The sequence below is a fragment of the Cheilinus undulatus genome, linkage group 6, assembly GCF_018320785.1.
Source record: "Cheilinus undulatus linkage group 6, ASM1832078v1, whole genome shotgun sequence".
NCBI classification, from domain to species: domain Eukaryota; kingdom Metazoa; phylum Chordata; class Actinopteri; order Labriformes; family Labridae; genus Cheilinus; species Cheilinus undulatus.
Genome location: NC_054870.1, coordinates 17,464,491 through 17,487,107, shown reverse-complemented (window position 1 = coordinate 17,487,107; position 22,617 = coordinate 17,464,491). Strand labels below are relative to the sequence as shown.

The following is a 22,617-nucleotide window of genomic DNA, read 5'->3' as shown; positions in this document are numbered from 1 at the left end:
ACTTAGAAACCATATACATGCTGTCATAGAGGTTTGAAAACAAAGGGAGATAACCCAGATGCAGACTTGGGGGTAAATCTAATCAAGTACAATACAAACAAGAATTCTCACTGCATGGAGCCCATGAAATAAGATATCCCACAGATAATGAAATGGACCAACAAAAGGATCCAAACACAAGGATCATCATGACAAGGTAAGTACACAGCGCACATGAAACAAAGGTGAAATGGCAAGACAAAATAGCACCGATAGGAAGGCATCACAAAAGCTAAATACCCACAGATGGTATTCAAATATATATATATATATATATATATATATATATATATATATATTAACCAAACAAAGATTAAACAAATACCTGGACTTACCAGACAAGCATACAACGGTGAAACGACAGGAAATAATATCCCAGTTATCTTATAAGCTATTAATAAAAATAAGCATTAAAGACACCAAATAGTCTATTAAAAATGACACAACAAAGAGGTGAAATTGTCTTTTTTCCTGAATTAATTAAAAAGCGTATGAAGGATAACCGTGACTGATGCACGGCTGAGGAAATGTTTGATTATGTACAGACTCAGTGGGCAATATTGCCATCAAAAGAAGATGTTACAGCCAAAGCTGGACCCCTGTGGACCCACTGCAGCCAACAGGAGATGGAAACAGAGCTGCACTTTCTAACCACCTGTCTTTTATAAAGTGACGTCAAAAATAATTCACCAACATGAGCAATGAACAGAAGCCTCCATGAAAGCTGGGTTAGATGAAACAGTGTGCACGTTATGTAAGCTATTGTAACTAAAGGAGAACCTCAAACACCACACCACCATGACTGTCTGCACATTTAAGAAAAAAGAAAATACTGACATATGATTGCTACATTTTTGATCGTGATTGTGAAGTCAAACACTGATTATTTATACCAATTATTATATGTTTTCTGTTTTTAAAATCAGTATAAATGTATACGCCAACTGAATTGAACTGAATCGCATTAAACTGAACTGAAAAACAAGACAGATGTACAGAATTGCTGTAACGGTTAGTTGGGAAATCCTGGCCGGATGTAACGTTCGCACAGGGATTCTAGATTTTATTTTGTAGGGTCAAGCCGGAAGTTTTCTTCTTCGCTTACTATGGTACACTTGACGGCGATGTTCTGCCTCTCCTGAATGAATGACATCATGTGGGCTGCTGTCGGTCTCCATCTGCGACATGACACCGTCACACAGTAACGGTTACAGGTTTATTTAAAAATCTGCCGTTACACTGCACGCGGTAAGAGCACCACGTTAACGGTTTCCTGTTAAAAAAAAATGATTCAGCGTTTGATTCTGTTAGCTAGCTAGCGTTAGCCTGTGCTGTACAGAGCAGAACACTTGGCAGGTAGGGCTAACGTTACAGCTGGTTAATAAAGCTTAGCATTTTGAGACGAATTTTCTGACCTGTTACGCAGTTTAAATGAAAATTAAAGGAAATAATAATGTGCGTTACTATGTGTCTCAGGAGAATAAATCTGCTGTTAGCTGCCCTGGTCACCTGCTGTCATCCAGTCTGTCCTCTTGGCTTTTATTCTTGATCGCTCAATGAGAGATTACACGTTTTCAATGCAAATCGGTGTTTTATCATGTTGCTACATGATGACACATTCCTATCACAAAAAGAGAACTCAAACTTCTTTTACATATTTGGAGTTTGGCCTCTTTATAAAAACACAATTTTTAATTTAGGTTTATGATTAACTAACAATAAGAAAACACCCTTTAATTGAACACAACTTAACCCATTTAAACTGTTTATTCTTACTAAGTTGTTTCCATTTCATGCTGTACTTTCAGAGCAAATATTAATATTTAAGCAATATTACACAAGAGGGAGTGTTGTTCTAAATAACAGCACTGCAGTGATTCAGCCACGTGCTGATGATAATGGATGTATGATGATAAAATGATGAGTTGGCTGGGTATTAAATAAAACAAAACAATTAAGCCAGTAGGTTTTTAGGTATTCTTTTGTTATGGAAAAATGAAGAAAATGTTTTGTTGATAGTTCCATGTCATTTATTATGACGTCCAAATGTTCCTAATCCAGCAAAAGTAGAATTGCATTATCAAAGAAATTAAAGAAATGAAGAAAAATAAACAATTTAGCCCTAGCTCTCTCAGCATGAGAAACAGAACAGAGCAACACAGTTGCCTTTTCCCAAAGCCAAGAAAGGATTCTGGGACGGCAGTTTTTGAAGGATACTACATCATCGACTGCCGTTGGAGGGCTGCTGGGGATCCTCAGATATTCTTCGAAGGACTGAGTCCAAATGTGTGTTTAACAGTTGCCAGGGAGGACACCATAGTTTACTGCAGCGGGTAAACAGGAAGTGATGCCATATGCTCACTGTGTCAGTGGAACCCAGGCTTCCGTGTTACTTGGCTGGTACTCATGTGACACCTAACCAATCAGATTGTGTTATATACAGGACATTTGATGAGACTGTGCAGAGAAAAAGTAATAGTAGAGGGGAAGACACACCTTGCAGCTGAGCCAAAGTATTAGACTTTTGGATTGTTTTATCATTATCTATAGAATAAAATGCAGATACTAATAATTGGACAAATGCCAATATTGGTCTCAGTAATCTGCCAGGGCAGTAATCAGCTTGACATTCTTCTCTGTTTTTGCAGGCAAAGAGTGATGCAGCAGAAGTTGTGTTCCAGAGGTTCTGGTTCTTTCCTCTTGGAGAGGAACGGCCAGGCTTGTGGTGCCATTTCCATAACCTCCTGTGACCTTCCCTTCCGCTGCCCACGCTGTGGTGAGCAGGAGCGTTTCGGCAGCCTGGCTTCACTCCGCACCCACCTGGAGTACCGACACTCATACCGCTCGTCCGATGGTTACAGCATCACTGGCAAACTCCCCGACCCACTGACTTCTGCAATACCCTGGTACGACATGAGCCTCCCAACCCGCAGGGGGCAGCAGAGCATGGGGCGGCAACCTCACGCCCGGTCCCTCAGTGACAGCAGAGACAGTGGATACCTCCATTCCTACAGCTCTGTAAGGAGACGCACACAGAGTGTTGGGGTGGGAACACAGGCTGATGAAGAGGAGGAGGATGACGATGAAGAGGACGGGGGGACAGAAGATGAAGATGCAGGAGAAGAGGAGGATGAAGACAATGATGGTGAAGACAGAGAGGGAGTTAGAAATGAAGAGGATGGCAAAATGTCTGACAAAAAATCAGAGGTAGGCCACCATCACCTGAACCACTATCACCTCCCGTTCCCTACTCCTGCGCCACTCGGCCCCCCTCCAGATGGGGACCTGGATTTCGACCTGGACCTGGTTGGTGCGTTCATGCTTACATTCTTACTTATTGCTTCATTTTAAGTAGTAGAGTCTTGACTTGTTAAGTGAACAAGTAAGTCTCTATAGAGTATGGTCAGATATTTGATTTGACAGCTGTCACAGAATGTACCATGAAAAATGAGAGCTAATCAAGTCTATACAACTTTTTAAAGACTTTAAAAAGTGAGAACTGTGAAATGAGCAGGAACAACTTTGAAAAGGAGGCATCAGTGAAAGGCTGCTGAAGAATTAAATAGGTCTTGAAAAGAGGTATGACATGCCGAGTGTGCTGGTCTGACCCAAAAAAAGAAACTGTTGCATAATGTAATAGCAAGTGCTGCATGATAACCCCAGATTTTAACTCACTTTGCTGTAATCATCAAGATGTAGATAAAAACAGTCTTGAAATGTTTCCCTTTGTATGAGATAAATATAGAATTTATAACAGTTATAGTTTTTAAGTAATCACATTAAAAAATTAACTTGTACATGATATTCTAATTTTTGGGATACACCTATAAAAATGCTGTTTTGTTTGTTTATGATGCATTTATTTTAAAAACTGTGAAAGAGAAACTGAGTGCTGATGGTAATAAAGACTGTTCTCAGCTAACTTTTTTGTTTCCAGCAGCAGTAACTCTTGCCTCATTTTCTCTAATCATCAGAGCAGAACTCATTCTCTGGCTTGGAGACAGCAGCAGCCTCCGCTGCAGTTCGACGGCGACTGACCAGCATCCTGCGGGCAGCTGACAGCACCATGCAGCGCAGACTGGCCAAGGTGAGCACAGAGCTCGCCCAGACTGACACAGAGCTCCTATGTGAGCGCGCTCACTCGCAGCACCTGGCCCAGGAGAGGCAGGAAGTGGCTGACAGGGAGAGGTCACTGAGCCGGCAGGTGGACGTGGCTGTCATGGTGATCGCTGCATTGAGGGAACAGCTTAACGCTTCTGAGAATGAACTGGAACGCAGAGAGAGGTAAGGATTTAAGGGGAACCTCAGAGTCCCTTAAGTGATGTTACTTGAGCCAGCATTTAGTAAAAAAATAGTGTGGAGTTAAAAAAAAAAAACACTACTCATCTCTGCTGCAAACTGGAGGCTTCAGACTGGCTATTATTAGCCTTTGGTTGCAAAAGGGGTAATGTTGGCACCATGTTTTGATAAGAATATATGTAAATACAAAAATATTGAAAAATTAATATTTCACTTTCTGATGTTCTGAGTTAAATCCATGGAGCACTCTTTGAATATTGCACAACATAATAACAAATAAACATCTGCATACATTATCTAGGTTGTTTTGAACTGCTTGATTACTCTAGCAACTTGGATGCTCTCAATTAACCTTCAGTTTGTCTTTGCATATTTAGAAACACATTGTTGTTCTGGTTCCTGGTTTTATACCCACACCACTCTGACAACAGGTCTGGTCATGTCTGGTTGTCACAGTGCAACAGAATACAACTCAGCTTTCCATTAATATACCTCACAGTGACAACATGTCACGGTGTGTTCAGGAAACTGGGAACTAGGTGGAGAATACAAATTCAGGCAGCAGACATCAGGATGATTTCAGTAATTACTGGAAAAAAAGGCACACTGGTAGTTAAAGACAGACCAACGCACAGACTGATAGAGAGGTGAACATGCTGGCAGGTACGGACTTAAAAAAGAGACAAAAATACCCCAAAGTAAACACAAACAAAAATACACGATACATGGCAGCTACAACTGGCACTGGAGCACAAGAACTGGTCTGGTATATATTTAGTGAGTCTGGTGACTGAAGTGAAGACCACTAGGATGAAAGTTTGCCAAGAGGATTAGGGAGAAGTGAGCAGATGGTTGGAGTTGTATTAAAAAAGAAGGAAGGTCCAAAGACTTCTGGGGGATCGATTGGAACTGGATTAAGAAGCAGAACAGGACCACAGACTGTTACATTGAATTGGACATTCAAAAACGGCCTCCTTTAACATGTGCTCCTGTGTCTGTTGAGCTATGATAATGCCAACCTAAGGGTTAACTTCACGTTTATTAACATTTAGAGGTTTGTAAGAGACAAAATGAAGCTTCAAAGACTAAAATAACCTAACTCTTGCTCCCGGGTACAGATCAAACTACTGGCACTTTCTAACCCCAGACTTTCTTCATACAAAGTACAACTTTGGCATGTATTTTTAAAACAATGAGTGCTTTTCCAGATCAATAGAAGATATCATACAGCTTTTCCCACAGTCTTCATGAGGATTTAATAACAGTGCCTTTAAAAAATGTATGCTAAAAGAGACAAAAAGTGAGTGAAAAGACCCTTATTATTTGTAGAACAACAAATGAACTTGCTTCTGTCAATTTTTGTTTTTATAACATATCAATTCCAACCCTCCTTTATCTGGGCTAGGCAAAATGACTCAAGAGATACTCTGGCAGAGTTACTTTAAATTTCATTTTGGTTTATCATTTATTTATTATTCTATCTTTCTTAGAAGTTTAGTTTTCTTACGTTTTGTTTAGTTTTAAACCTTATGGTCCACTTAAAAGCCTACAAGAAATCAATTTATTTTTTTGTATACAGTCTTCATTAACAATCTAAATGGACCAAAAAGAGATTATAGAAAAAACTGTCTAGGTGCCTTCACAGCGCGGTTAATCTGTAGTCTGGACATGGAGGCGTGAGCATCTCCTGCTATAACCGCAGTTAAGAGGGACTTCTGCGTGAGGAGTGGACTGACTTTCAGTGCTTTGGGACGGGGAGGGGCCCACGGCAGCTACTGCTGCTCAAGAGGTGCTACAATGATACCTGCTTTCATGTCAGAGTCTTCAAAAGTCTCCAGTAACACCAGAGAAAGTCGCGAGATTTGTCGCTTGTCGCTTTTTTGAAAAAGAGTCGCTAGGGGTCTGAAAACTCGCTAAATATAGCGACAAAGTCGCTAAGTTGGCAACACTGCAAGGAGGTACGGCTACAGTAACAACCAGCTATCCACCTCGGCGCGCTGTAAATGACGTCATGACTGACGCACCTACGTGACCAAAGATTGTCTCGGCCTGAAATACACATTACACTGCCAGGAAACCAGCCGATACCAGTATCGTTCTCCAGTAACAAAAAACTTAATTTTTCGCTGGTAAAAAAATAACTCACCAGAGTGGTGAGTGGTCTTAAAAATTTACCAGCCAGAGACAAAATCTACCCGTGATTGGCGAGTGGCGAGTGTTAGTTTTGGACCCTGCTTGGAACCTTTTATTATTCCCATTCCCTGACTTATACTTTCAATAACCTTTTCTTTGAGTTACTTGGAGTGGTTTTTTGTCTTTGTGGTCTAATGGTAGCTAGGAATACTGATTGACCGGTGACCCATTTAATCAGGTATCATTGGTTGTATTATTGGTGTTTTGTTACTATTGAGGAGATCACAGTTTTTTGCCTGCAGTGGCCTGTTTTTTTGTCATCCATGTCACCGCTCACCCCCATGTACCTCTGGCCTGCCAGCTGAAGATTGAAATTCTTACTCTTTAATGCTGCACTTGAGTACATATTTATATATGTTTTTTAATCCAGGGAGGTGATAACCATCCAGAAGTTTCTGGAAGCAGCAGCTCGACAGGAGACATGTGGAAAAGTTCGAATTCAGCAGTTCATTGAGAACCTGCTAAGACGTATCGCTCTGGCCGAGAGGCTGGTGGAGTATTACCAGGTCAACGGCAGCCCGCAACAGTGCAACCACTACAAGGTACAACAACACACAGAATCACAAGATATATCCAAGAATATTTGCTTGAAAGTTGCTGTGTATCAGAAGAACTTGAATGTGTATTATTTGCATTAATATTTCAGTGTTGTGCTACTTTTCACTTTAACTCCTTTGTCGGAGAGGAAAACATAACTTTTTACTGCTGTACAATTCTGTTTCTCTGCACCCACTCTAACATTTGAATTTTTATCTTTTTGTTTTTATTAGTACCAGCAGCCAACTGATAATGGTCCTCACAGAATCACTAAAAGCAGGTAAGTCTTTGCGTATTTGGTCATATATTTCTGTACCAACCTTTGACTCAAGCGTAATTTATGATAAATTTTTGTATTTATCCAATATATATAAAGAACGTTAATCTTTAATGCAGCATTGATCAGTGGTGTTATAAAAAGATCTTTCTTGCTTAAAGGTCACATATTATGCAAAATAAACTTTTTCAGGCTTTTCCAGCAAAAATATGTGCCCCTGGCCTGCTCACAATCCCCCCATGAATCAGAAAAAGCCACCCCTCCCTCCACCTTTCAGAAAATGTGTGCTGAAAAAAAAAGTTCTCAGATTTTCCCCTCATGATGTCATGTGGGAAGTTAGCCCCGCCCCCAGGTTCGGTTGGCCCTTCCCAGTTGGAAGAAGGTTCCGCCCTCCTCTCCTGAGCTAGGATCAGTAGCACCACATCCATTATGCCCCATCCATTTCCTGAGAGGGGTGTGGTCAGAGATGGAGTCAGACAGCTCATTAACATTTTAAGCCACAGAAACATCTCGTTCTGAGCAGGGCTGAAACAGAGGGGGTTTTAGAGATGCAAAAATCCAATACTGGAGTGTTTTTCCAGGAACAAACTTCACAGGCATGTTTTGGGGACCTTTGAGACCAATATGAAATTGTCTTAAAAGGGTAAAATATGTGATCTTTAAGAAATACAACTCATGAGATTTCTGATTCTGCTTTTCTAGTCTTGATTGTGACAGAAGAAAAATTTGGAAAAATAAAGATTAGTTGAATAAGAATAAGAGCTGCACTGCAAGCTCTGTTAGTGAGATATGCAGCAGGATTGTTTGAATATTTTATCACATTTTTCCCTTTTTACATAACACACTGCAATGTTTATGAAGAAGCAAGGGATCTTACTCAGGCTACACAATTTTGACAAAAATGATAATCATGATTATTTACATCATTACTAAGATCATTGTTATTAATTATTATCAAATTTTTATTTTAGTGAAATCTTTTGTCTTTGCTTATATTTTGACAGCTTTTATCCTACAACTAACATCCTGATGGACAAACATTTTGGTTCACACTAGCCCTGAATACACCCATTGATCCACTGTTGGGCTACACAATCTAGATGCTCAAAAGCAGTTAAGAAGTGAAAAATATTTAGTATTCAGTGTTCATCCTCATTTAAGAATGTATATTTTATAAAATGGTACTAAATATAAAAAAGACCCACATTAGAACATAAAACTTTTCTACATTTCTTAGTTTGACTAGGAATGCACATTATTGGGGTTTATACAATATGGGGATATTTACAAATTAAATGTAGCTATCAATACCAGTATATAAATGTAGATTAGACCTAACACTTCAGTCCTTGAAACAGTTTAAGGATGAACAAAAAAAACATACTTCAGTCTCTAGAACACACTAAAGTTTAAGTTATAAGGATCAATACAGAAAAAGACTTCAGCTGTCTTTCAGTCCTGACAAAAGTAAAAAAAAGTGATGAATACAAACAAAAGGATTCCAGTAGATCAGCAAATTCAGCAGATTCCAGCAAACCATACTGCTCTAATCATCTTCAAGCACCACGCTTCTATAAAGTTGGTCAGCTTCCAGCAGTTTGCTCTTGTTTTGTGTCTGAATGTGGAGATGAACCATCAGCGTCTCTCTTCTCTGTGATTGGCTGTTTGCTTTGGTAGACATTAATGAGAGCTGTAATTTAGGTTGTTTTGGTTTTGTTTTTCAAGTAAATTCACTTACTACGCATATATTTTGTTTACATGTTGGTTTTAGAGATGTAACAAACATTTTATGTATTGTGCTGCAGATTTTTGGTTCTGTGCTGTAAGATTGTCAACTTCTGTAGCACCAGCGCTATGGGCAAAAAAAGTTAACGTACAGCCCTGGACTAAGACTATATTGCAAAAACAAAACAAAAAAAGTCCTAATTAATGCTGCTTTGCAGTGCTTTTATTTTGTATTTTGTACTGTCTACTGTCTATGCTTGGACTACTTTACTTCCTGTTGGAAAAATAATCTTATTTCAAGAGAGAAGTGAACTTCTGGTTTTTGAATTTTCTGACTGTAGCTTCACCACGGCAAAAGAAAAAAACAAATTGAAATTTTTGATGTCACATGGATCACCTGTTGTTTTGATGGACTCCAAACTTGAGTTGTGTCATTTGAATGATTATAAAATATACTGATGAATTTGAATGAGAAGTTTACATGTATAGTGAAAAGGAGGTGCAAGTGGAAGAAGCTGATTTATAAGAGTCCTCTTTATTAACTAAGTTTGCTTACACAGCTAGGAATTTACCTCCAGTTAGCTCTGCTGTCAAGGTGCATGTGTGCAGATATGCGGAGAAGAGAGGTGAAGGGAGGCAAGCTGAGCAGATTAAAGATGTATGCAACCAACATTAATGGAAGAGACCAGGGATATCCCAATCCTGATTGTATGTATTTTTAATTGATCGGAGATCCGATCAGCCCAGCCGATGATTTACGTCAGCTGTTGTAAACGGAGCATGATTTATGACAGGCCATGAATGCATCAGTAACACAACAAAGCAGCAGTAGCAACATTAGCATTCCTGTGTCTATGGTTTAAAATGTCAGCAGTGTGGAAAAACTTCAAACGTGAGAGTGAAAACAGTCCAGTTGCCACTTACAGCATCTGTACTACGACTGTTTCAAGAGGTGGTAGCAGCAGTTTTGCAAATTTGATCCGTCGTCTCCGGACTAAACATACAGCGGAATACGTTGACTTCAGTATAGCAACAGGCAGCTTTACTGAAGCAATATTAAAAAATCGGATTGGGATTGGAGGCTAAAAGTGCTGATCAGGACAATCCTAGAAGAGACAATACACAGAACATGATCTTAGTCTAGTGGAATTTAAATATGGCAATATATTTAAAACATATATTTTCAATGCATGACCACTAATAGTTCTGCAAAGGCAGTGCACACGTAAACATAAAGGATTGACAGTTGTGTTTCTTTGACTGTGGTAACATCAAAATCTTGATCACATTTAAATGTAATTTATTGAGCAGACCTAGATCTTACTTAAAGGCTTTATTTCCTGCGTGATCCTTTCCCTATTGTTGTCATAGACATAGACTGGCAAAATAAGCCTATAAGTTAACAGACTTTGATGGGGTGCGTTTCCACCTTGGGTTCTGACTCCACAATTTTAGTCAGTGGCTGTTGGCCTGAACCTTTTTCAGAACTTTGTGATTTGGGCTCAAAGGTTTGTAGCAACTGCCCCAGGTCAAAAAAAAATACCACTATCTCCCTTCTGTCTCCAGCTTCACTGTAAGAAGATTTGTTGCTCAACATAAATCCTCTCCTGCCAGGACAGGTACACTGCTGTTCAGCAGCTGCTCCTCTGAATCGAGGCAAAGTGGACAGAGTGGCAGCTGAATAATTGATGAGGACTTTTGTGTCATCTGTCAGCTCACCCTGTTGTCTTCATATGTAATTCATCACTAAACATGTAAGACTTTGTCCCGCCACTCAGTCAGGAGCAGGATTACCTACCTGTCTGCTCAGAGTGTGTTGTGTGTGTGTTTTGACCTCTGTAGCTCTACCACAACAGTGTTTTTCTGTTAAGTTCTTCAAGTTCAAGAAGAGGGAATGTTGTCTGAAAACAGTTTGATGAGTGTTTTCATGAGAGAACTGATAGAGAACAAGAATGAAAAGTTCTAGGACAAATGGTTGAACAATGAGCTTAAACTTAATATAAAGCTAAATGAAGCTGCTGAGGCACTGCAGGGAGTCTGTCAAACAATGAGTATGAGCAAACACAAGCCTCTTTTCTGCTGTCTCTACAAGATGCAGAAACCACAACTCCTTCTTGCAATAAATGTACATTTCATCACGGCTTAATGGTGGGGTGAAATAATGTGACACTGGAGATAGTAACAGAAACATAGCTGTTAAGTGCTGTGTCTTTTTCTGATTATGTTTATAAGGGGGAACACTATCACAGTGAAAGTGTTTGTAGTCTGAGGCAAACAAGTATTCTCATAATGAATCGGTTTTATAAAAATTTGTCATAATTGTTGAGCAAACAGTAACTGTGGCAAAACTGCATCAGCATTAACGGTGGTGCTGGCATGATACTGGTATTGCCAACAATAACCACTAAGGCCCTGCATGTTCATATAGGAAGATTACACTTTGGTTTTCCTACAACATAGTAATCAGTTCAGCTATTAGATTTTTTCAAATAATTTCCAGGAATGTCCATAGAAGTTTGAGTAATTTGCTTGAAATGGAAGAATTTGCAGGGAAATTTTCATGGAAATTTTATGGAGTTTACTTTGAAATGTTCAAGTAATTTCATGGAAATTTTGAGGTATTTTTATGTATTTTAGGAAGTTTTTTAAGAAGTTTAAGAGGATTTTTCTTTTTTTAAAGATTTATTTTTGGGCCTTTTCATGCCTTTATTTGATAGAGGAAGGACAGTGGATAGACTCGGAAACAGGGAAGAGAGAGGGGAGAGACATGCGATAGTAGGCCACAGGCCGAATTCGAACCCGGGCCACCCGCGTACATGGGTAGCACCTTAAACCACTCGACCATCTGCGCTCCCAGGATTTTTCTTTTTTTGTGTTTTCATTGGCTTTGGGAAATTTGTTTGGAAGTTAAGGGGAATTTCATTTGAAAATATTTGGCATTTTCATTAAAATTTTGGAAATGCATTCGTAAATGTTTAGGAGTTGAGTGGACATTTTGGGCGAGGATGTTCTTTAATTTTTGTAAAGATATTTTAATGGAAATTTCAGGGAATTTGTTTGGATGCTTGGGGGAATTTTCCATCATTTTCATGGGATTTAAGGTAGTATATTTGAAAATTATTGGGAATTTGATAAACAATTTTAGGGTGAATATTTTTTGAAATTTTGGGGAATTAGCTGAAAAAATTTCAACAATTTACATGGATTTGGAGGATATTTTTACTGGAGTGTTTATGCTTTATGATAGAGTTTCACTGGAACATTTGGGGAATATTTAAAGAAAATTTTGAGGTACTTTTTATAGAATATTTTCAAAATATGTTTAAGAATTTTCACAGAATTTTTAGGTAATTTCTTTGAAATTTCAGGAAATGTTTGTGGCTTTTCAAAAGAAAAATTTCCCAGAAACATCCAGAACTTCTGGTGGAAATGATGTTCATGCTTGGCCTTGATAAGTTCTTGTGGTCCATCATCAAAATAACAATAAAAAGGCTCCATCATATCTCTCTCAATGACTAACACTATTTCTTACTGACTAAAGACCCCAAACAATGACCACCTGGCCCACTCAAGCCAAAACATATTTTCAAAAATCTTTCCGGTGCTGTATCTCCTGTAGAGACAGGAGACAAGATTTGCAGACAGAATTTTATGGTAAAAACGACGTCCTGTTCAAAGACGAGGCAGAGTTATTAAACTTGTCAGGTCCTTCTTAAATTTAATCAGTAGAAAGGCTCAGGTCAAACAAAAGCTCAGGTTTCACAAGGATATTAGGATGTTCTTCTGATGCTACTGCTTAGTTGAGGTGAAAAGAGCAACAGTTTTCATACTTTTTTTCTTTTTTTTTTAGATATTTATTTACAGCATCTTGTTTTTTAGCTGTTTAGACAGTTTGCATCATCTTTTTAATCTTTTCGGACTTCCTATAATTCTTAGACTGCTGTTAGTTAAAATATATTCATCAATTTTCCTGTTCATACTTATTTTGGAAATACCAAATGTAGCCTAATTGGGGATAGAAATTTTGTGTCATTGTCACATTGTTTTTTTGATGGACTATTCATGCACTCTATTGATTATTGATTCTGTAATAAAGCAGGTTTAACGACTGAAATAGTGAAATAAAATAAGCTGCTCTGAAATTATGGTACACTGTTCACTAAAATTGTCTTGAGCATGGCTGAAAGTTTGTTTTCACTGTTTATAGAGACCCCATCTGGTGGCCACTGAAGGAATTACATGGGTATTTCTTGCCTTAAATATTGGATTGGGATTTCATGCCTGTGGCATTTGAAGAAAAGAAAAACAATGATGAGGCACTTATTATGAGTGTTTTTGTAACTTTTGATCAAGCTATGGTTTTTAAAGCCTACTTTGGTTTAGCACTGACTCTGTCAGTGACCTTTTTTTGCATGTTCATATGACATTTACAGGTCAGCGGGGGGTCAGCTGTCCTCGTCTGGCCACCATGATAACAGAACCCACTCCTCACAGTTTGGTGGCCGTCCTCTGTTTGCCAAACCCTGTGGGGAACGAGACCGAGAGCGGGAGCATCGGGAGCGTCTCGCCCAGTCATCCAGGCTGTTCTGCCGACCTGAACACAGAGACGACATCTGGAACCACCAGCGGCGCCGCTCAGCCGGGTACGAGGCGTAGACATGTAGAGACAAACCAGAGGAGAGGAGGTGTCAGCAGCTAAAACTTAATTTTAATGATAACTTCAGTGTGTTAACATGTGGAAAAGAACGGTTAGATCATACTTACTTTTTGAAACATTTAATCTCAGCTCTGAGGTGATTAATACTAACTCAATACAATAATAATAAAAATGTCTTATATTCTTAAAAGTCTTTCCAAAGAAGCAAGGTTATCAATTAACCATCCATAGGAAATCAATAAGATGTTTATAAAATCTGATTTGGAAATGAAATTGCTCTCACTTCTGAAAAATTTAACTGGCTTTCCTATTTTTTACAGGGTGTTCATCAATATAATGAGATAAATACCTTAATGGGCCTCAAAAATTTGACACATTTTTGTCAATTAAGAGAAAATTATTTGAATTACATGATGATTTCTAAATAGTCTCACATATTTTACATGAAATGATTATGTGTTCTGATTGGATACAATGCCTCCTCCTAAATAAGCTTTCTTTCTTTTTCAAATAGTTTTGTAAATCAAACTAAGAAACTCTAAAGAGGAACTCAAAAACGTGTTGATTGTTGTTGGCTTTGGGCATACCACTCCCAGATTAGATAAGAAATACAAAATTTTAAACTAACCACAGATATTTTTCTTCCATTTTGTCTCAGGCTGAATACTACATGACACATAACCTTTACTATTACCGTATAACAGGGTTAAAGATAAAATGCAATAATAGATATTACTGCATGTCACATTGTCATCACTTTTTCAAGTACATAAAAGCTGTTGTGAAGACTTTTGTATTGCCAGCACAGTGTTTGTTAACATTGTACTTTTCCACAGATTATCACACTGAATCAGACCATTTTAAAGTGTTACACTGGATACATGTGTGGGCAAACATTCATTATTTAAATGTTTGTCATTTCTCAGCACAAATCATTATATTTAAATATTTAATATCACAGTCTTGGTACTTACAGTCTGATTCCTCTCCTCTATATTTCAAAGAAATTTCAGGTAAATATATGCTTTTGTATTCATAAAGGTGTAAATACTGTAGAGGTTTGATCATCAAAGTTGTTGAAGGGTTATTAATTTTCCTTAAACCAACAGAATAAGGAAAGAACAGTTCCTGGTGATGTTTTTGGCATGTCCTCTCCTCTGGTTGAACCTTTACAACCTGCTCTGGTTCCCCAAAAAACTTCAAACAGTCCAGTCACCAAAACTCTGTCTGTGCTTTTAAGACCAAAGGTGGGTGATCACTGCAGTTGTCAGGCTAGTTTATCATAAAAACAGGCTTGGGGGAGACTTAATTCATAAGCAGGGGAGGAGGACTTGGGGGTGAATCCCATTTCTACCCCTTAGCCGTTATCTTAGCCCTACCCCTTGGTTTTGCGCATTCACCTCAGGTGAAGTGGTGTCCTAATTCTCTTTTGAATTGAGGGGTAGGGCTAAGGGCCAAGGGCCACATAGCCCTTGAAATGAAGATTTTTCAGGACCACACTTGAACCCAAGGGGTACAATGAGTTTCCCCTCCATGTACTGCATTTAATTGCGAAATGGCACAACAGATTACGAAGGAGACGCATAAATAAAAAAATATTTTCAGCATAATGATTATAGAAAAAAAACAATTTTATTTGTCATATATTCAATCTTGAGCCACTGAGGATTGAAGTTTATTGTATTTTTGGTATCTGCACATGTAAACGAGGGTTATTTATTGTATAAATAAGTGGAGAAGATCACCGCAGTATGAACGAGATGGTTGAAGCTTTATAGTCACCTCCGATGATGCAGCTGTTTATCGGCAATTTGTGATGATGAACTGCAATCAAGCGGCGTCTCGTTTCTTAAGGGAAGGTTTTCACTCCTTCCCTTACCACTCTGTTTCAAGGAGCAAGGGGAAGGGGAAGACAAAGGGGAAGGGTTAAGGGGTAGAAATGGGATTCACCCTTGATTTGGACAAAGCAGAATTTTCTTAAGCCAGCATTCTTTCTAGTGACCAGCAGAGGGCAGCTTAACTGGTTACCAAAGGAAGTTGTACACCATATGGACAAAAGTTTTCAAACATCTGACTGTTACACCAACAGGGACTGTAATGACATTATATTCAAACACATGTACTTTGAGATGGAGTTGGCCCCCCTTTTGTAGCCATGACAGCCTCCACTTCACTTGAAAGGATTTCCACAAGATTTTGGACTGTTTTGTGGGAATTTTGCCCATTCATTCTGTAGAGCATTTATGAGGTCAGGTACTGATTTTGGACAAGAAGGCCTGACTTGCAATCTCCATTGCAGGTCATCCCAAAGGTGCTCTATGGGATCAAGGCTCTGTGCGAGCCAGTCAAGTTCTTTAACACCAGACTCATCAACCCGTCTTTTCTAGTTCTTGCTTTGTGCAGTGGGGTACAGTCATGTAGGAATAGAAAAGGGCCTGTCCCTGACTGTTGCCACAAAGTTGGAAGCATAGCATTGTCCAAAATGTCTTGGTCTGCTGAGGCATTAAGATTGGCCTTCACTGGAGATAAGGGGTCAAGCCCAAACCCTGAAAAACAGCCCCATACCGTTATCCCTCCTCCACAAAACTTCATAGTTGGCACAGTGCATTCAGGCAGGTAATGTTCTCCTGGCATCCGGTAAACTCAGTCACTTCTCAAAACACGTCTCCACTGCTCCACAGTCCAGTGTCCTGGGCTTTACACTACTCATCCGATGTTTGGCACTTAGTCATGTGGGGCTTTCGTGCAGCTGCTCGGCCATGGAAACCCATTCCATGAAGTTCCCACCGCACAGTTTTTGTGCTTACATTAATGCCAGTGGAAGTTCAGAACTCTTCAGCTATGGCTTTAGCAGAGGTGGTGACTTTTAACGTACCATGCGTCATAGCAGTCACTAACCCCGCTCTGCGATTTTACCTGGTCTTCTGCTTTGTGACTGAGTTGCTGTTGTTCCTAACACTTCCACTTTCTAATAATATCAATTTAGTAGACTTTGGAATATCCAGCAGGAATAATAATAATGGATATGGCTTGTGTAAATATTAGCACTAATACAAGCTAACCACTTTTTCCAGCTCTTACCACTCATCCATAAACGGTCACTCCTTTTGGTCCCAAGAAAAGAAAAAATGTACAAGTCATAATGTCACATGAGCTCAACTGTAGTACTGCTGTTGTTTTATTATTTTTCTTAAATAATCTGACCTATTGAGCATTTTTATGTAATTCAGTTGTCCCACAACCCCTTAGAAGCCTTGATTTGGTTTGTAAAGCACAGACAGAAGTAAAATGACAGCAGACCTGGGTCAAATCCACTTTGCATAACTCATACCTTTAGTCTGAAGAGGCTTCATGGGTACAATTTATTCCGCTGCTGGCTGCGAAAATTACACAACAACAAAACTTAAATGACTTGTTTAAAAAACCTATTTTGTTATTTTTATGTCGTCTGTCGTTCATGGCAGTATTTAACCAATCAGCCATCAGTCTGCTACTAAAGTGGTTTCAAGCCAGAGATCTAGCTGAGGATTAAACCTGGATGCAGAAAGATTTTCATTAAACACCGAAACGTCTTGACTGTACTATGTGTGAATTTAAGCTCTAACATTACTTGGGTTGTTAAAACATGCACAATTTCTCAAGTCGTTTCTTTGTGATTATATGTTTAGTATAATTTGCTGATTTTAAATGTATTTCTTTTACAAATCCAAACCTACAATCGCTGAAAAGATGGTCATGCTGTTATAAATCACTGCTAATGAATAATTAGCCAACTGGGTAGCACATAAATCTTCTCGTCCTGTATGTGAGAAAGATTAATGACTTTACTTGAATCAAATAGATTAAGATATGAGAGCCATAGTCCAAAAGTAGGGAAGTATCGAGGGATTTACTTGTTTTTGGTCTTTTAATAGGAATAATTGACAGTTTCATCTCATATTTCTTAATTGAGCTCCATTATGATGTGTACATCTGACAGTACAGCACCTTATCTGTCAGGTTAAATTTTCCAAAATGAGTGAGGTTTAGTTTGATTCACAAAAACATCTTTGTTCTGCGAGTCAAGTTTGGATTTGTGGTGTTGGTTCTATGGCAGAGTCAAGTAGCAGGTTGGATTTGGCCCAGGTCTGTAGGACACACAATAAACGAATGTACACTGAGTTAATGTATAGCTCACACTGAAGAGATGCCGCGTTAAAAGGCCTGACGTTCGTCTCGGCTTAACGCGGCGCTCATTCACACAGAAACGGGTGGAGATTCTCCGATCACTTATGAATGACGTCGTATCAGCGCTTTGATCCAAAGTGACTTACAGTGCCGTGAATGCAAACAGTTCTCTTTGCAGTAACCTAAACAGCTCATGACAGCTTGTTTAACAGAGTCATTCCTCCCTCTGTATCGTCATGTATGATCTGTTTACACATCATTTTTGCACTCATCCAATGATAAGAATGTAAATGTTAAAGACAGTATTTGGTGTAAAATGTATCTTTGCTGTCGTTGGTTTAGGTTTTGTTGACAGTGTTAATAGATATTTTGTATACAAAGCTAATATGTGTCGTCAAGTGGAAGTAGTAGTCTCACAGTACTTTAACTTGGCAGAACATTTATCGGGGTCAGACACAAATGGATTTCTTTCAGTTCATTTTGTTAGTTTTTTAGCAGGGTGTCTGCAAGCTCTGGAAAATGAAAATCCTGAATTATGTCATGTAAATTCTTCAAGGATTGGCCTTGAATTTTGGAAACACAAGAGACTTCTGTTTAGAGGTTTCCTAAACATGCATCATGATGTACTGCTTCTCTTCTGGTGGGTCACATGATTGTTGTCTTTCTCTTCTAACAGTAAAATATGTTAGTTCATATTCAAATTCCTGTCTAATATGAGTAAAGTCATAAAACTCTTTGAGCTTTCAGGCACCCTTTTCAAAGACCCAGCCAGCAGTTTTGCCCCCAATTATTCTGTCAAGTTTGTTCAAATTTGCCAGTTTGTTTAGCCAAATGGTGTTTTGTATTTTCTGTCATCAACAAATAATGTCTGGTATTTAACAGCTGCACACTGCACTACACAGGTTATATATTCTGCTTTACGGCCCACAGAGTATTAGCTGTTGCTGTTTTTAATGGCTTTACGAGCCCTGAAAATACAGAGGGTAAACTTGAATTTTCATCAGGCTTACTCTCCACTGCTTCTTTTCACATACAAAAACCTGATCCTGAAACTGAGGTTGGAGGATTTAGCACTTTGTGAGTTTGACATTGATGAAGAGAGTTCATGAGTTACTGCTGCTAATAAAAGCCCTATTACTCTTTTTTTAGTACCTAAAAGAGCAAAAAACTCTACATTTGTGTGTTTACACTTTTAAAGATTTGGTGTGTTGACACAAACACAAACACAGTGGTGTTGATCAACTTAATGACAATAAAACCTTATCTAGCCAGATCATCAAGAGATATGCGACTGAAAGACATTAATGTGTAAAATCTGTAAATGTATTAAGTTGTTAGGTTTTCATATGTGATCTGTGACGATGATATTAAGACTTTCAGCTATTTTTGTTCCCATTGGCTGTCTCTGTCTTTGAATTATTTTCATAAATGTATAGGAATGAACAGATCAACACATATTCTTCCACTGGCACTGATCAGACTTGTAAAATACAGAGAAATATCAGCTTACCCTTTTTACCCAGAAAATCGTGCCCCTTAAATGTCTGAACCTTTTTTAAACAAGGTTACTTGTTAAATTGCAAATTGAATCTCACCTTTGTTATTTCAGTAGAAGGGAGCACGTCCTCCTTACAGACACCGGGAAGATCCTTCACTACATGTCTTCAGTAGAACAGAACAAATTAAGTACGGCTGACCTAGACTTGGCATTTTAAATACAGGGAGGGGACTGTCAAGGGAAAAGTAATCATTTGGTTGCAGTCTGCAGCCTCACCACAAGATGGCACTAAACCATCTAGCAGAAATCTGGCAATAATGCAGCTCTTTGAAGAGGTGCATGCATTAATGCTTTTAAAGTTTTAAGAAGCAACTTTAGGTGGAGATTGATTGTATTTTATTAACATGTTATGCACAAAAAGTGCCCAGCCCTCATGGGTTTATGTCTGTTGCACTCATCCTAGGGATGTAAATAAATAAGCAGTGGTTCTCAACTGGTAGGACGGAACCCAAAAGTGGGTCATGGAGCTGTTTTCAAAGGATCACGAAGATGTCTATGGAAAAAAACTGTCACTAAAGTCCATGATACATGGAAGGCCAAGCCAAAATACATTTGTACATTTTAGTTTACTCCTTTTTCCATGATAAAGAGTACATTTAAGTCATTTTCTTGCGAACTATATCCATTCAACATTTTTTTTCCGAGCAAAAGAAACTGGTTTTCTCACTTTAATGTTTTAGTTTCTCAAAATCTCTGGAAAACAACCAACAATGTATGCATGTATATCAGTTTAGGGTTTCTATATTTCCTGTCTTTTTGTATAGTCACATTTTGTTACAAATAAGAAACAAACTCCAGTATTCATTGCTAAATAGATTTGGCTTATTAAAAATGTTCAGAAATTTGGGTAGCAATTCTTAATTCAAGAGGGGTCCTGAGAATAGACCAGTTGAGAACCATTAATATAACATGTTCCTTAGGGTTCAGATCAAGTGCAGCCATTTGTAGGACTGATCTCCTTTCAAATTTGCTGCCTGACCTTAATTTGACTCTATGTTTTTTTCCTCCCACATAATGGCGAGGTTAATAGTTGGAAAAGGCAGGGTTGACATGAAAAAAACATGTTTGAAACATGTTTAAGCCACTGAGTGAAACATAAGCTGAAAGAAGTGCTTTCCCATCAGTGTGAACGCTGAGCTGAGAATAACAAACCCAAAGAGAGTTTGACTTCACTATGTTTATTGGAGCAGGCATTCCAGTACTCAACAACAGATATAGATAGGATATGATTTCTGTGATGTTAATATTTATATCAGAAATATATAAGCGCTGTGCAGAACTTTAAGGCATGTTTGGTCCAGAAATTGAGGGTGAGGTAAGGAGTGCTATAGCAAGTTAGCCTGCCGGAGGTCACCATCCAGCAAGAATGAGGATTGACACAACCCAGTTCCCATTTGGATGTCTTTGCATATTACCAGGGACATGAAAAACTAATTTGTTGAAAAGATAATGGTCCACAATTTGAGGGCACAGTAAGGATGTGGATGTGGTGAGAAAGCAAATTCTAGGGTATTGTCTGGGTGGGTAGAAGGTGTACCACGAGCCCCTGGTTGTACTGTGGCTGTCCCACAGGCCCGAAAGCAGGCAGCGGTCTCTGGACATATTGCCAGACAAAAGAGATGCCATCGAGCTTGACCTATGATGAATTCTTAGCACTATACATGCTAAAAACGTATGCACATCTATGATGTCTGTGATATTAATGTTTGAAAAATCTTTACCTTTAACTGTTGTGATGACTTCCCTCAACCGCAGTAATTAATATTTAACTGTCCTGGCTTTTTCTTATTCTTTTTTGGAGTGAAATAACCACCAGTTGTGGGGTTTCTATACAAGCAGCAGCATAATTCTTGAAAATGTATGTTTGAAGGAGTGTGTGCAGTGCCTCTGTTGTACTGCCTCCTGTTGATTGTTAACGGCTGAGGAGATGGTGGGAGATGCATGAGGAAGCCCTACTACTACTTCTACATATGTAGCTATTGTGTTATTGTTATAGCATGCTCCATATGTAGCAAAAAAGTACTTATAAAAACTGTTATCTTGTACTACTATGTGTACTTTTGTAGCAGAGCGAGGTCTATTTTAATGGTTTCAGTATTTGAAGGAGAGTTGCACTAAAACAACCCGGGGCACTTAGCTCAGAGCTGTTGGACTTCAGATGAAAGGAAATGTTGTTTACTGGACAATCAGCTGGTTACATGCACAGGTTTGGAAAAGTCTGGAAGAGTCTTTTTATTCTTACTTCTTTGTTTGAAATGCTTTGGGGGGAAAAGTGCAAGAGTTGTGAAACCAAGAGGGAAAAAAGTTTGCGAAGTGGGTTAAAACATAATCGAACAAGTTTTCTGTTTGATTCTGACACTACTACCTTTCTTGCCGTGAAGTCGGTAGAGATAACGTTAGTTTTTATGTTGTGTGAATCTGTTCATGCGCCAAGTTTGATATAATTTAGTTTGTCACGTTTGTCTGTAGGGATTTTTCGTTTGCAGAAGTAATCTCTAGTTTTGTGCCTTCACTCAAAAACTCTGTAGTCTGTATAACACTGTGCAAAATGCAATACTGTGAAGAACTGGAATACTTTTTATGTTCAAACTTGTTGGTCTGTGTGAAACCATCAAAGATTAAAGAACAAACATGACACCAAATAATCAAGTTTCTGTTTTAATCGAACTTTTTGGATTTTATAGTTAAGGTGGGTTGGCTTTAAAGAAATGAAACGGGCACACCTAATTTTAAAGTCTAAGATCAATCTGATTTTTTTTCTTTCCTGGAGTAGTTGCTAAAATCTGAATTTTCTCTGTGTTTGGAGCTGCTGCTTTAAGACTATCAAAACATCATTTGGGGGTTTTCTTTTATTCAATGCCATATTCTATTTCTTGTGCATTAAACTCAGTAATTTTAGAACGATAAATATCTTTTCAATTAGAAGAGTCTGTATTTTTATCTATTAATGTTTCCCATTTACATCAACAGAGTGTAATCTTTGTGTACATTATCCATTTTGAATAAGGGAAAGCTTGTTTGACAATAATTAAAACTAAGGCAACAGTAGCAACAATGACAATACTCCTAGATGTTTTATCAACTTCCTGTATACTGGCTGAAATATAAGTCCTGCACTTAAAGGGTTAATGTGTAGTCTCCATTCAGGCCACTTGGTGTCTCTCT

At 38.5% G+C, this 22,617-nt stretch overlaps 1 protein-coding gene across 1 annotated transcript; it reads left to right on the top strand.

The window, feature by feature from the left end:
• The first annotated feature begins 1,165 nt into the window (after positions 1–1,165).
• On the top strand, positions 1,166–13,923 carry znf365 (zinc finger protein 365). The gene is made up of 6 exons (XM_041790360.1): positions 1,166–1,287; positions 2,688–3,349; positions 4,014–4,323; positions 6,902–7,073; positions 7,302–7,348; positions 13,504–13,923. Exons 2-6 carry the CDS (start codon positions 2,698–2,700, stop codon positions 13,724–13,726), a joined length of 1,404 nt encoding a protein of 467 aa, XP_041646294.1. The 5' UTR covers positions 1,166–1,287; positions 2,688–2,697; the 3' UTR covers positions 13,727–13,923.
• The last annotated feature ends 8,694 nt before the right edge of the window (positions 13,924–22,617 follow it).